Raw genomic sequence first — 16,189 nt, 5'->3', positions numbered from 1 at the left:
TGGACTTTCATTATAATATGATCTATTATTTTATAGCATTGCTGTGAGAATTTAAAATAATGCAAAATTTAGAACAGAGCTTGTTCTGCTCAATATGCTCAATATACATTGTTATATGTGTATTTAAAAATGAAAACATTTTTATTGTTTTTTTAAAGCAACTCAGAGCAAAAATATGACATCCAAGCAATTTCACTTTTAGGCCAGAAAGCTATGAGATTAATTTATCTCATGGAGACAAAACTCTGAAAAGGGGGGAAAATATCAATCAGCTTGTTTTATACATAATGCTAAACTATAGCTGACATTTTAAATGATTTGACTGGTTATAAAAATGTAGCTCATAAGAGCAGCCAGATTATTTTCTTTTTCATTCATGTTGTAAAGATGAAATTATAACAAAGAGGGAGAAGTCAAAACTACGCCTGAATTCTAACGCTCTAAGAATGGTGTCACATTTGCTAAAACACGAAGCAGCCTGGCTTTATTGTGGGCACGCTAAGTTTGACCGGGTATCAGGACATTCAGGTAGAGTGGTCTAATCAGAAATACCAAGCTGAAGGTCAGGAAGAGGTGGGCCTCTGATGGAGATTCTGGAGGCCTTGGTGTGGAGGTGGTTGTTGATGCTATGGCTGTGAATGAGTTTCAGAGGGAGACCATGGGAGTGAAAAACTGGGTCTTGGGGTGTCCTGAAGTTAGAGAGTTTTAAGCAACATGGACAGGAAAAGAGAAAGAACTGGCCTGCGAAGTATAAGGAGAAGTAAAAATTATCCTACTTTAAACAACAAATATACAAGGGTAAGGAGGATTGCCAAAAACTTGGGAGGGTCAGCTCTTAGAAGCTCTACAATGTCAAGGAGAATGCTGACAGAGCAAAGGCTACCGATTTTATTTTTTTTACTTTGTCGTGATTATCAATGACCTTGTAAAAACAGTTTCCTAGAATGATAGGGGGGAAAGGAGTGAGCTCTGGTGAGGAAATAGGGGCATCAGGTGTCAGTTCCTTTTTTTTAAGTAATTGCAGTAAAAAGAGGTAGAAAATGAAGTTACTTTTCACAGGTTGGAAAATAAATCTCTTTGTGACCTGCCCTGGTCTACAAAGAGTTAATGGTATAAATGCACAGTGATTTCAGGAGCCTTAAAGATCATGTTTCCATGGAAACATCAACCTACAGAGAGAAAAAAAGATCTAGGATTCCCTGACAAAGGAGGAACAGCAGAGTTCCAGCCCCCACACAGCACAGCAGGGAGAGATGATTACACGTTTCTCTCAGCTTCCCTGTGAAGATGCAGTTGGGTTCACGGTGCTGTCCTCTTGAGGACCAGGAAAGAGGGAAATGGGTTTGCTTCAAAACACTCTTGCTCTCACCTTCTTTGAAACCTGACTCAAGGGTCAAGCCCATTTTAGAATACTGGGAAAGACCAATGGGTGTCTTTGAGTAACTAACTACAATTCAGTACATAAATAAACAAACGGGTTTGATCTTCCCCTGACCTCTCTATTCTAACCTGGTCTAGAAACACTGTCATAAAGTATTGTGATTTAGAGCAACACAGACAAAACTCTGGAAATATAGGATGAATGTTTGGCCAGCACCTTTGCATTATGGTTTCTATCTTGGTGTGGTGTCATTGATTAAATATACATTTTGTCTGACTGTTTTCAGTCTGATTTGCTTTTTACTACTGACTCGTATATGGTTCCTCCATCTTCAAACCTAACCATACTTGTAGGGATGGGTCCTCTCACTGAACTTCAGCCCCAGAAAGCTGTTCTCCAGACTGTGCTGCAGGAGCCACATTAACAAACTGCTTGTTGCTAACTAATTTTCCTGACAGCCCACTTTCTCTATCCCCATGTTATATTCTACTTTGCAGCTGGGATGTATCTGTGTTTTGTTCCATTGGTCTTTCCTTGGACCCTAGACTCAAGAAATTTCATTTCCTGTGTGAAAGGGCTTTAGTCCTGTGTGGCTCATAACTGGGTTTTCGAAGGCAGAGGTGTGTTTTTGAATGACTCAGCGGCCTCTACCACTCTTTGTCTTGCATCTGTGGCATGATATAATTATGGGACACCCCTCTCCCCAAAAGACATCATCTTTACGCAGGCATCCTGAGTCTTCTGTGTGTTGAAAACTGTCCTCTGTCTCTAGAATATCCTTCCTCTTTGGATCTCATCCTCCTACATTCAATATAAATGCTACTAGAAGTCAATTCCTCATAACACGCTCTCTCAGTCCCTGTAACTGAAGCCATCTCACTAAGTCATTTGTTCACCTCTTTTGCTCCCCTGTAGTAGAGCTGTTGGAGGGAATTGTGAAATTAAGCATATGGTAGCTGCAAAGGGTGTAGGAGCTGTGAGGTGTTGCCAATGCACTGATTTTGTTGATTGCCTAAAGTGTGAGAGAGAATAGAGAGGGACTCCAGTACAGGGAAGAACAAGTGAAGGAACTTGGAGAAAGGTCAAAAGGGAGAGAAAAGCCTCCTTATTTGTTTCACTTGAAATCCTGCTAAGGTCATTTTGTTTAGACCAAGGGTTTCTTGGGTATACAGGGTGTGGCCAAAGTAGCTTTACAGTTGCAAGTACACAAAACACAGAGTTAATTCTTGTATTATTATTTGTAAGTATCATACTATTTTTCATACAAACAACTGCAAACCTACTTTTGCCCATCCTGTATATGTCCAGCATTTCTTTCAATAAGTCTGAAAGCTCACAAGAAGGAAGAGGCTTCCAGTCAAAGTTGAATGTCCTAGAGAAATCTTTGCCAGTCATTGATTGTATGATTTTTGCTTAACCCCTGAGTAGCATTGCAAGCCCATGAGCTAAAATGGGTTTCAGAGAGGCAAGTCTTCACCTTAAAATCATTCGTAGGCATCAACACAGAAATATCAGTGTGCTCAGTGATCAGCCTTTGGAGCTCTTACGGTATTTTCTCTGGGAAGGTCCTACCGCCGAATCTGCATAGCCCTACACTGGGCTATATTGTGCATATTGAGCAGCTTATCTGTAGAAGAGGGTTTTTATTCAGTGCTTTTTAAAAAGAAAGTGACTTTTAACTTATGTGTAGCATGGAAATTTGAACTCAAAAGGAAAAAAATCCAGTGGCAATATCATTATCCAGAAGAATTGCTTGGTTCCTTACCACTGAGGAGTTTCGCCTGTCTAACTGCTTCTAGAAAAAAGGTTTCCTGTAACACCTTAGCAGGTTTTGCTTACAGCAGAGGTGACTGAGGTTGTGGGTATAAAAATAAGGAGGGCTTCTCCTTCATCACTGAGTTCTATGCACAGTTCCCTGAATGAGAAACAGCTTCGGCACACTTGATCAATTGGCATCAAAATGTGGAATCGCTAGTTCCCTAACGAACACGCAAGATGAGTGTGCCCCTCCAACGAATTTTAAAGAGAATTACATAGTGCTTAAAGCAGGGCTGTGGGAAGTCAGAATGGGGGTCATTTTGAGGAGTCGTTTATTCTAGACTAAAGTGATGGGGAAATGAGCTCATCCTTTGCCTTCCTCAGGAAGTGAACTTTATATTGAAGTATGATTAAGTGATTCCCCACTGCAAAATACCTTACAGAGGTCACTAACCGCAGTAGAAAAAAACAAATATTTGCAAGTCTTAATAGTTTGGAATACTGTGGGAATGAGAGGCCTTGTGGTTCAGTGGTCCCCGTTCTCTGTGGGGGAGATGTTTCAAGACCCCCAGTGGATGCCTGAAACCACAAACAGTACTGAACCCTATATATATATATAGGTTTTTTCCTATGCATGCACACATATCTATAATAAAGTTTCATTTCTAGTTAGGCACAGTAAGGGGTTAACAACAATAACCAATAATAAACTAAACAGTTGTAACAATATAGTGTAATAAAAGTTATGTGAATGCTTTTGAATGCTATTACATAAAGATTCCGTGCACACAAGCCCTACAATGCCAGGACAGCCAGTCTGATCACTGAGGTGGCTACTGTAAGTGACCAGTGGGTGAGCAGCACGTGTAGCTTGTAGATACGCTGGACAACGAAACTATTCATGACCGTGGGTGGAATGGAACAGGATGGTGCAAAATTTTACCACAATACTGAGAACTGTATGCAATACAAAATTTATGAATTGCTTATATCTGGAATTTTTATTTAATATTTTGGACTGCAGTTGACCATGGATAACTGAAACCACAGAAAATAAAACTACAGATAATAAGGTAGGAGTAGTTATACTGTATTATGGAAAAAGGAAGATTTAGGAATTGAGAGATTTGCAACGAAAGAGTTGGCAGCATCTCTCCAAGGCCTCAGTGTGTACCACTCCAAATAAGAAAGGTTAGATTGTGATCCAAAAGTTCCTGCAAACTCTAACATTCTCTGATATACAAGTGATACCCCCCCAAAATGCAATCACAGCAGCAAGAGCAGCTAAAACATAAGGCTCATTATGCACAGGTGTAGGTAAGTGCAATTCAAAGACTTCTGTGTACACAGAATCATTTAATCCTCACAGCTATCCTATGAGACAGGTACTATTATTACTCACACATTTTATGGTGAAGAAACTAAGGCTAAGAGAGGTTAAATAACTGGTAAGATAACACAGCTTCTGAGTGGTGGATCAAGGACTTGAGCAGAAGCCACCTGAGTGCAGTGTCCTGGCTCTTACGGGCTACACTACACTGCCTGTTGTTATTGTTGTTCTGTTAGTGTTTAATATACTGCATTCCTCTCCTCTTTGCTTAACTTACTCTATTTTTCCCTTTTATTTTCTTTCTGTTAACCTCTCACCACTGAGTTGGTTTCAAAGCATTGTCCAGACCTTCTCATTCATTTGAGTGTAGTATATATCTCACTAATGAGAACAAGCTTTTGGGTTTGATCCCAGATGTACCTATAGGTCACTTCAGTGGAGAATTGGTCCCTGGCTGTGGCCTGCCACATTGACCTCAAAGGGTACAGATGGGTAGTTTTGAGGAAGTCACAGCTGGTGGCAGAGCCACTCAGAATGCTCATTGATTTAGCATCTTTATGGAGAAAGGTTGATATACTTTACCCTCTTATATTTAAGCAGAGATTGTTGAACATTTCTCCGCAGTACTTCTCTCTGTTCTTGCTTTTCAGATAAAGATAATTCATGGCATTCAGTCATGAAACAGAATCCAGGTAATAACGCAGAAAATTTTCATTGTGAGGCACAGGGTCACGAGAAGGCTTTTCCCTTAGAATAGATGGCGCACTGACTGACACATCACCATTTACCCCTCAGATGAAGGCAGTTCAGCTTAGACTGCTAAGGAGCCAAAGTACAATCTCTCCAACAGCAGGGGAGAAGAAGTATATTAAATTATGTTAAATTTATATGTCAGTCTTCAAGATATTTTAACATCTAATTAATTTAACACTATGAATTTAGAATTCAAATAACTAAGATATGGACAAGCTCAAACATGAACCTTTTATGAATTGGAAAGAATTATTTTATACCCAAATAAATTAATGGTATAAATACCATTTCAGAGAAAACTTTTTGTCCACTGGAAGACAAACTATTTTTAACATGCTTCAAGTAATTATAAGTTAATATTACAATCTGCTCTTTAAGTTAGTTTTTCCTGAGGCTCTCTACTAGGTATCATTTTGAAAAAAATAAGGAAAAATGACTGCATGTAACAGCTTAGGAAAACTGTTATTTCAAATTATTTTGCTCAAGAGTATCATTTCGTATTTTTATATATGTCATTATATGTCAAAGGAAACTTTCAAAATGCCTGCAAATCCCTTTTCTTAAGAAGAAAACTATTGTTGGCAAGAATAATTCACATGCCTTGGAGACATTGCCACATAACTTTTGAACTTGTGGATCAAGGATTTGAACAGAGGGGATCTGATCGCAGCATCCTTATTCTTACATTCCACGCTACACTGACAACTGTTGCTCCTGGTGGTGGTGGTGATGGAGGGTGTGTATGGCTCATACTGCATTCCTTTCCTCTTCCAGTAACATTTTTTTGTTATTTCTTCTTATTTTCTTTCTGCTGGCAGCTTGGGGGTATTGGCTGTGTCAGTCATTTGCATGTAGGGTGTCTTACTAATGAGATGTTTCTTCTGGGTTTGATACAGAAGAGCCCATTGGTAAGTCCAGAGAACTGTTCCTCGCCACGCTGACCACACCACAGTGGATTAGTCATTTTGGGTGCATTTTAATAATTACAAATTTCTAAGTTGGAGGAAAGTTCAGAAATTTCTATTTAGTCTACCAAACTGTAATACTGAATATCTAATTTTTAAATATCTTTACCTCTTTTCCCCAGTACTAGTCTCTAAATCAGGGAGCTTTTGAATGATTAAAGTTCACTGTTTCTAATCCTGTAGGAAATTATTTCTACTCTTTCAAGAGAAAACATTTACACAAAAATAGTAATTTCTGAAAGGAGACCAGAGAAAGGTATTTTGAAAAATCTGTGGTTTTGCCGTTCAGATGACGGACTCTAATAACGTAACAGCCATAGTATTAACCAGAGGAAGTGGAGAGACAGAAAGCGTGTCCAGGAGCATCTCTGATCTTCCCTCCTCAGGCGAGTACCGTGTTTTCGGGCCATAAGACACACCTAGGTTTTAGAGGAGGAAAATAGGAGAAATTTTTGAAGAAAAAATGTGGTAAAATATTTAATAACATGAATTACATAATATTTCACCAGTGTAAATTCAAACAGAACTCAACAGCAGTATTAACAACCATTATTCCTCCCAAATTTGGGGTGGGGGGGTGGGGGAAGGTGCATCTTATAGTCTGAAAAATATGGTAAGATGGTATTTTATAGATGAGAGCACTGAAGGCTTTAACAGGTAAGTGACACACTGAAGACACAGTTATGGAGTTGTAGATTTTCAGAGCTAGAAAATTATAAGCAAGGGTCAAGAATTGAAGTCTTCTGTCTGGAACTGTGTTTCCTTATTACTTTGCTCTTAATAACTGGAGAGAGGAAACTGAGAGCTGTGAAAAATTCCACCATTTGTGAGGCATGGCAGTGAGTGGACAGAATGCTGTACTGGGGGTCAGGACCCCCAGATCCTGTTTCCAGCAAAGCACAAAACCTTTCTGGATGTCCTCTGCTTTATTGAAAACAAAAGGATTGGATAAGTGACTTATTTCTTTTATTAACACATTGACAGACATTAATAAAAAAAATCTACTGCCTTGTAAAAATATGGAAGGCAAAATGAGTATCGTTGGTGCTAGAGCTCTTGGTTTGCTGACAAAATTCTGACAGAGATCTTTGGAACACCTCCCACACAGGGCATATTGCAAATCATTGCTTTAGGTATCAACGTGGTGCAGTGGATGAGCTCTGAGGGTCATGGACAAAGTCAAAGAGGCACAAGGGCTTTTTACCTCAGCTTGATCCTATTAAACCCACTGGAGTATGACTTTGGCCATATAAAACAAATGTATTGGCTCTGAGCCCATCAGGGTTCTATGGCTCTTAACAAGCAGGAGTCAAGCAGGAAATGAGATGGACTTTATTTTATTCAGTCTGTGCTAGGAATCTACATAGTCCAGGGCACATGTGATATGAGATTGCTAAAATGCACCTCCAAGGCTCTGGAAAACTAATTTCAGTTTACTTAGTGATATAGCAAAAAGAGTATGAGCTGAAAATCAGAAGACTTGAACTCCAAACAGGCAGGTCAGGGTTACCTTGGAGAATTGGGTAGCATCATAGTGCCTATTTTCTCCTTTCTGAAATGAGAATTCTCAGTAGGTAGTTTCTAAGTTTTCTTCTAGTTCTAGCAATCTGAGATTTTTGTAATATTAGAACTTTATGAGACAGGCCATCGGGGTTTTTGTGGGTCAGACTACATCCCAGAGACAAGTCAAGCACTATTTTTTACATATCAAACCTGGATGGGGATTTTGGGGATTAGAGTGTTGTATATGGGTAGAGCTTCTGAATTTGGCTGCCACTTGAAGCTAGGCTTCCTGATTGCATACTTGGGGATAACATTTAAAGTAAAACAAAAGAGCTGTGGCATCTCTTAATCTTGTGGTTTAATCCTTTACTGAGGATTTACACATGGGAACTTTAAGGTTTTAATTAATATTCAGAATTGATGAAGTGCAGTCAGATCCAAAAGCGGTTGGGTAATTTCATGTCTTATGGAAAGTTAAATTGATGAATATCACTACTTGACCTAGCTTATCCTCCATATGTGGAAGGCATTCTCTATTCCTCCACTGTGTTCTATGGATAATTGAGTTTTGTTAAATGTAATCATCACACTTTTGCTGAAATCCAAAATGAGGCAAGTACTCAAATCATACTTATACATTCTTTTTCTGAATTCTGTATTATGTAACTTTTCATTTATATTTTATATAGTTTTTATTCATTATTTTACGTTATCACCACAACAGCCTAATCTAGTAAATTGGAGTTAAAAATGGTGTTTCTAGTTTAAAGAGGAAAAATGGAGGTTCGGGTGCCAAGGTCCCATGTCTCAGAGTGACCACACTCCTAATCATTTTTTTCGCATCTTTCATTACCAATGAATGGATAGTTTGTTCTGCTGTTCAAAGGGCATCCTTGCTTGAGGCAGGTGGACATTTGTAAGCTCCTCACTAATAGCTAAATGTTGGCATGTCAGAGGAAATTACTCAGAAAAAAACACAATGTGAATGATTAATCTAAATAGTGCTAAAGGATAGTAATGATTAAAGGATAGTTTGGAGAAAAATATTTTTTGTATTGTCATAAAATTAAAAAAAAATTTTGATAAGTGTAAAATATGTGAGCAGTGCCTGGGTGCAATAAAATGAACCTGTAGAACTGGAAGGTGAGTATATCAGAAAGAGAAATGTTTATAAGGAAAATCAGAAGTATCTGGAGCAGAGATAACTAAAGAAATTTAACTATAGAGCAGTTGTATTGCCTGCTAGTGGGGTTTATTTTCTCAAAGTTTGAATTTCTCAACTTAAACACTGAATTCAATGCTGTCCCCTTCAGAGAAATCATCCTGAGAAGCTATACACTTCTTCCATTTATGCTGCCTATTCAATTATTTTTGGAACTTCTCTCTTATAATTGCCTTTTGAAATGGACACTTTCTTTTAAATATTCTTAATGGTGTTTAAAGTCAGAATTATTCAGAGCAATGGAGATAAGTTATGTCTCTCTTTCCATCTCCTTTCCCTCTTTCTCTCCCCTCTCTCATTATCCTTCCCTTCCTCCCCCCTGCTTTTCCCTTCCTCCTCCCCTTTCTCCTTTTATTCCTTCTTTCTCCCTCTCCCTTCTTGCTTGCTTTCTTCTAAAAGAGAGATGAGACTAAATTTTTTTTGTGTCTCATAAACCTTCTCTCAAGACTTTTTTGTTTTATACTTTTGTAATTATATTTCTTGAAATGAATGATGCCAGGCTTTAGTTGGACTGTTGAAGTCATTGAAAACTATAGGAGACATGGGCTTGAGCAAGCATCACCAAGTGAGAGGTGAGGAACAGTGCAGGGATGGAACAGATGTGTGCCATGTGGAACATTTGGGTTGAATTAGAGATGCTACAGTTTTATTAATTGGAAACATCCAGAGAGAGCAGTCAATGGGAGGCAACTTGAAGCCATAGCATATGATAACTATATGAATGAACTGGAGATATTAAATCCAATGTGGCATATGAGGATTTCAAGGTGGTATGGTAGAGAGGACTCGGGAATGGGAAGGTAGCTTAAAATGTTGTTTCTTCTTGCAGTTAGCTGTGGAACATTGGACAAACAATTTGACCTATCTGTGCTCCTGTTTCCTCCTCTATGAAGTTGAAATTATGCTTAAATGAGCTTAAGTTTCCTTCAAAGATAAACGTTTTATAAGGGATACATGATAAATGTCTTTAAATACTTTAAGAGCTCTCATGTGAGAGGAGGAGTACCAGGATCAAGGGCTCGCAGGCAGCAGTCAGATGCTCCCTTGAGGGTGGAAGGTAGAGTGATAAGCTCCCCATCAGTGGGAATATTCAAGAAGAGCAGAGATGCCTAGTTTTATGATGCTGTAGAGGGGGAGCATGAACTGCAAGAACTGGTAAGTTAGTAGATTGTGTTGGTTTCTTTGAATTCTGAGATTCTAAAAATCTCTGCTCTTTGAGATCTTCAGGGTTCTTTATGTTTGCATTGTGAAGCTACACAAGACCAGAGAATGGGAAGCTTAAAAATCCCAGGCAGCCCTAGAAGTGAGAAGTTGTCCGTGGGAGTTTGGCTCATGATGCCCAGTCATTCTTACCATTGCCTAAAGGATGTACATTCTACCAACTTTGTTGCTCAACCTAATGTTACCTGGAAGAGTCAAAGAAGAGTCTCACAGTTTCATTGAATGAGAAGACATAAAAGAGGAACCTTTAAACTGCCTCCTGATGCTTTCTTCTTCTCTCCTTTAATATAGTGTTAGGAAATCATTGTTGGTCACATCTCAGCCCTTCAGAACCTTCAGGGCAATGACAAGATATCCCTTTTGCTTCTTAGCAGAGACACATCTCACAGTAGCATCAGGCCCAAGGCTCCCAAATAGCATGTCTTGTGGACACAGAGCTAATCAGTATTGATTCCTTGGGCCATTATGGTAAAGCGACATTAATTACCATCAGCACAGTGGCACTAATTTGGTTGTAATGAGCACGCCTGTGGGAATTTCCAATGAGGGAGATCTTTATTAGATCTGAGTGGCCAACAGGGTAGATGGGGTGAGCAGGAGGTGCAGGTGTTGTGGAGGAAGACAATTTCGTTGGTCTGACTCTAGTTATTTCCATAGTTTCTGCTAATGTATGAGCTTATATCTAGACCTCTCTGTGAAATGTCTCTCCCTTGTTCTCCCTCTGCCCCAAGTGTTTTCTATTCACTATACATAGGACAATAACCCTGGTTTCCAGAATGCATCTTGTGGAACCAGATCCCTGACAGCTGGACTCATCTTGCATCTCTTAGAAGTATGGGCTGGGCAGGATCTTAGCAAGAGAGTAAAGACCTGTGCATGTCTCTGGGAGGGGGAGAGATCCTCAGCTCCAATATGTCACCTTTCTTAGCAGAAAGTTGTCTTGGTACACTCACTTTCTTTTCTAGCTTCTATCACCTCTGCTCTTTTACCCACCACTTTAAAACAAATTATTAACACAGTGAGTGTTTACTATGCACCAGCCCCATGGCAAGTTATCTCATTTAAGCTAAAATAAACCTAATAAAGTAGGTTTCTTTATGACCCCATTTTTTGTAGATAGAGAAAGTGATGTTCAAAAGGCTAAGTAATTTGCTCAGTCATAATTATAGACTAAACTCGAACTTGGTGCCCTTATTTTAAATTATTATATTATGTTCTTGTATTATCCCTATTATGTGAGAATTTGAGGGCTCTGTTGAGTAATCAAATGGGAGCTTGAGGAGCACCACGTTTCACATGGTGTTTGTGTATCTATCTGTCTATGTGTCTATCTCCATCCACCTTTCTCTCTATCTTCCTCGCTGTCTTGTCCTGGACATACCTTCTTCATGCTTTTAACCTTCCTTTTATTTTATCTTCACAGGTATCTGATCAATGTCACTTTTGAGGGGAGGAATCTGTCCTTCAGCGAAGATGGCTACCAGATGCACCCAAAACTGGTGATAATCCTTCTGAACAAGGAGAGGAAGTGGGAGAGGGTAGGACATGTCTTTGGCAATTCTTGAGCACACTAGGGGGGTAGGGGTGGAAAATTTTACAATACATGAACTGAAAATAGTTTCTTGCTTATGGTCTCTGAGGCAGGGAGCAAGAACTCAATACTTTGAGAACACAGGAGAAGCCATTTCTCGAACTTATATCTTCATTTTCTTGCTCTGCTGGTTCACCGAGAGATTATTTCCTATGTATTGACATTTTGTTGGTTATTGTGTTGTCTGAATTTTAACTTTGTTTTAATGGAAGATCACACATGTACAACATAACACTATTTGGTGAAGAAAGTATCAGTGGTACAATTTAGAAGTTGTGTCCTACATGATATACTAGAGAGGCCTAATTTATGAGCAGGCAGGTATGTATGAATTTACAGTGATTAGAGGCTTGTCATGCCAGGCTCTTCTCGGGATCTCTCCCACAGCCAGCTGATCACAGTCTCTGAAATGGTGCCATTAGAAATTAATTTCTGCCAGTGCCAGACTGCCTAGGTTTAATTCCCAGTTCCCCTACACATTAACTGGTCTCCCTAGGACCTTGTACAGATCTCTTAACTACCTGTGCCTCCAGTTCCTCATCTGTAAAATGAGAATGATAATAGCACCAATATCACAGGGTTTTTATGAAGATTAAATAGGGGTGTGCAGGGTGGAGGGGAATGGAGGGGGGAAAATAGAACAAATGTAATGGCATAATCAATAAAATAAAAAAAGATTAAATATATTATTATATGCAAAAGGCTTAAAAAGGTACCTGGCACATGGTAAGCACTCCATAGGTATTAGCTTTTATTATTGTCCTGGATTCCTAATTAAATACAAATGTTGCTGAGAATAATGCAATCACTGGTCTTTCTCAGTGTGTTCTGTGGGGCGCTGGCCTGTTGAGATGCTTTGCTGAAAAATGGTTCTGCATGTAAGTAAGGTTAGGAGATGCTACCTACTCTTTCTCATTCAGAGAGAGTCTCAGAACTTATTAGCACTTGAAGAGTCAGAGGTATCTTATATCAAAGAAACCTTTATTCTTATTCAATTTAGCCATTCCCCAAATTATTCTAACATAGCACCTCTTTGGTCCTGAAATTCATATTCTGTGAAACACACCAGGAAACACTGGTTTAAGGCAGTTTCTACCTACTCCATGGGCCAATTGGCTGAGAACAGGCTTTCAGATGTCAGCATGACTCTGACTAGGATGGAAACCAAGCTGTGTATTTCTAGAGAGAGTAGCCAGAAAACAGAGGCCAGAGATAAACTTGAAATTCACAGTCTTGTCACAGAGGACCCTGGGCAGCTAGTATGGGACTGCTCACCTGAGGAACTGGCCTGTGTGGCTCACGTAGTGGAACCTAGGACCTTATTCTCGAAAGACATCCACCTGTCATGTTGTTCCTCATTTCAGGGCACAGTATAAGGCTTGTACTATGCCTGATGTTCTTGATTAAAGTTGTCTTCCGTCCTCTACTCAGAGAATTTCTGAACATCACTTGTTCAGAAATGGTTGTTCGCTTGGCTCCTGCTCTACAGCCCAATCAAGCTTGCGCTTCACTGCTGCTGTAGAGGCAAAATAATTTAAGACATGAGCTGGGACCCTCACATATAACAGGCACTTCTGTGTATATCCAGAAGAGGAGTTATTAATAACTGAGGCCTCATGTGTGGATCAGAAGATGTCCAGCTGTTGTAGCTTTTATGCAGTAGGCTCATGATTACCATCTCAGGTATGGGGCACCTCAAACTGTCCTTTCTTAAAGAGACACCACATACTGTCACTTGTGCTGACTTCTCTTCCTTAGGCTGGAATCTGAGGCCTGTGGTCCCGACTCCTTTCCAAAACTAGATCCTCCTCCCTGGAATTTGGATCCCCTCTCTCCTTGTCAATTCTACCTTTATTCTAGCTCTTGAATTTATTTCCTTCCTTTTATATGATGGAGAAACAATGTGATATGCCTCCATGTCCTTGATGCCTACCTTTGTCCATTCAGATCTGTCCTAAACATGGCTACAGAACAGGCTTCATAAGGCACAATTCTGATTTTGTTCTTTTTCTGTCCCAAACCCACTCAAAGCTTCTGTGGTATATGGATTGGGTCCAAACTTTATCTTTTCTTACATTCAAGGCTCTGATTTACCTTCTAACTCCTGTCTTTCTCTTCTTAATTTCCCATCTCACCATTAAGCTATATTGGACGACTCTCTGTTCTGAGAGCGTGAGCTGGTGCATGCAGAATGTCATGAGGTTTCTTTTTTCCTGGGATGAATTGTGCACTTACATAAATCATAACCCTCCTTTGAAACCCAAGTAAAAGGTTGCCGTCTCCTTCCCTGATGTTTGACTGAGACGTAATCTCTCACTCCCTTGTCCTCCACAGCTTTTGTCCCTCCCCTGTGGTAGCACTCATCCCATCTGCCTGTGTTAGAGCTGCGTGTGTGCATGCCTCCAGAGGACAGAGGCTGTGTCGCTTATTGTTGTGTCCTCACAGCGCCCGGGAAGAGTGTGTTGCATAGAGCAGTTCAATAAATACGTGTCGAATAAGTGAGAACCATTACATAATACAAGAGTCCAAAGTCCATCATTAAGAATCCAAGTTTATGCTGTTATCCCTGATACAGTAACTATTCTTTTATTATTTTTTTTGTTGGGGGGGGGATAAGATCTTTATGTAGGTTGAAATTTCTAATATGCTAAGGGAACTTATTATTTAAAGAAATTATGTGGTTACTCATTTTGCAAAGCACTTCAGGAGGGGCTGAAATCGCAGAATAGAATGTTTTCATGCTGACCTGATTAAATAAGGGAGCTCTGCTGAAGAGAGGTCTCTGGTGCTCACTGAGTTCACCAAGTGCACAGCCCGAGACTCGGAAGCCCAGGCTACTGATCACTTGTGGGCAGGAAGGGGTGGCAGGAGCCAGGCACAGCTCCAGGGCATATCTGAAAGGTGGTGAAATTGCACTGTGGGGAGTTATACCTTTTCTTCCACTGTTACCGTGGCCCCCAGCACTCTTCTGCATTCTCAGAATTCCCAGTACCACTCTAGAAGGCACCCCCTTGCCCAGGGAAGATACAGTGTCTGTGGACTCCAGAAAGGCAGGTACCAGGGTAGGATTGTACAGTGAGGAAAGGGGCACTGGGAAGATAACTTGGGGTGGTGAACACACAATAGTGTACAGATGATGTGTTATGTAATTGTGCACCTGAAACCTGTATAATTTTGTTAACCAGTGTCACCCCAATAAATTCAACGAAAAGGAAAAAAAGAAGATAAGCAGGGAAGGAATCTAGATGTATAGAAGAAACACGAGCTGAGAGACTGGACTCTTAGTCATGCTAATTAGCCGTGTGGCTGGCTCTTTTCAGTTTTCTAGATTGTCCTTTTTGTGTGTCTCAAATCATGGCATAAGAGTAAGACCATTTATAGGGTCCTTTCCAGCTGTAACTGCTGGGATTACAAATTCACATTGTAACTAAAAAGATGCTTGGAATGAAAATGGGATGAGCACTGCAGCATCCAAAGGAAACTGGAGGGCGATCGCTCCCAGGGTGTATTTGTCATTCTCACCATTTAGGTAAATGCTACCCCCTCAGGAGGCCGCCTGTTGACCCGAGATGAAGCAGCCACCCAGTCACTCTATCACAACAGTCTATTTTAATTTTCTTCAACATGCTCATTATCCGATGTTTTTCTTATTTGTGTGCTTGTTTGCTTATCGCTTGTCTCTTCACACCAGCATGAACACTCCATGGGAACAAGGACCTTGTTTCTGCTTTCTATTATTCTTACACTGAAGAAGGGTGTACACTCAGAAGATAATTGTTCAATAAATGAAGAATCCATATGCTTAGGAGATTTAGAACATTGACCAGCTAGTTCACTTCTATCTGAAAGTCACTGAAGGGACTGTGAGAGCAGACGCAATTCCCACCTTTGCCGGGAGCCGTCTGAGAGCCAGCAAAGACCCTGGGGGCAGCCCTCCGTGTGGCCCCGTCCCCAGGGGAGTTGTGCTGAAACAGCCTCCACAAGCAGGTCGAGGAAGGTTCATCAGGTTGTTGGTGTGAACTGCGTGATGCGATTTCACAGTATTCCTTCAAGGAATACTGTTCCTTCAAGAAAGGCAGTTTCAAAGCTACTAATGTGGTTTCTTTCAGATGAATTGAAGTCAAGGCAACAGTCTATGGGACTGAGCATGGTTTGGGAAATCAGAAAGAGCCAAATTTGTGTTCTCATTTGTCAGCCATGTAAACTGAGCAACTGATAGCAACTGAGCCTATTTCCATTTTGTAAAATAGGGTCTAACATATCGCTGTTATAAAGATTAAAGGAGATTTTATAGTAAAACAACAGTTAATAGGGACTAAAGTACAGCCAGTATCCCGCAAATACCAATTGGTAGTCCCCACCTTACTTGTGTAATTTTTTAAGGTAATATTTGCACATAGTATAAAGTTAAATGGTATAAAAAATTCTAATGGTAAAAAGAATGCTTCTTATCAGCTGTGCTCCT

General features: G+C 40.1%; 1 protein-coding gene across 1 annotated transcript in view; it reads left to right on the top strand.

The window, feature by feature from the left end:
* Nucleotides 1-16,189, top strand: part of GRIN2B (glutamate ionotropic receptor NMDA type subunit 2B) — a 279,080-nt gene that overhangs the window by 158,910 nt on the left and 103,981 nt on the right. Inside the window, exon 3 of the mRNA XM_053661458.1 lies at nt 11,557-11,671. Coding sequence (XP_053517433.1) covers nt 11,557-11,671 — 115 coding nt within the window. The remainder of the gene's footprint in view (nt 1-11,556; nt 11,672-16,189) is intronic.

Source organism: Artibeus jamaicensis, unplaced genomic scaffold (assembly GCF_021234435.1).
Source record: "Artibeus jamaicensis isolate MK-2021 breed Jamaican fruit bat unplaced genomic scaffold, CSHL_Jam_final contig_233, whole genome shotgun sequence".
In the NCBI taxonomy this organism is placed as follows: domain Eukaryota; kingdom Metazoa; phylum Chordata; class Mammalia; order Chiroptera; family Phyllostomidae; genus Artibeus; species Artibeus jamaicensis.
Note: the sequence above shows the minus strand (reverse complement) of the source record. Positions and strands in the feature narration are given on the sequence as shown.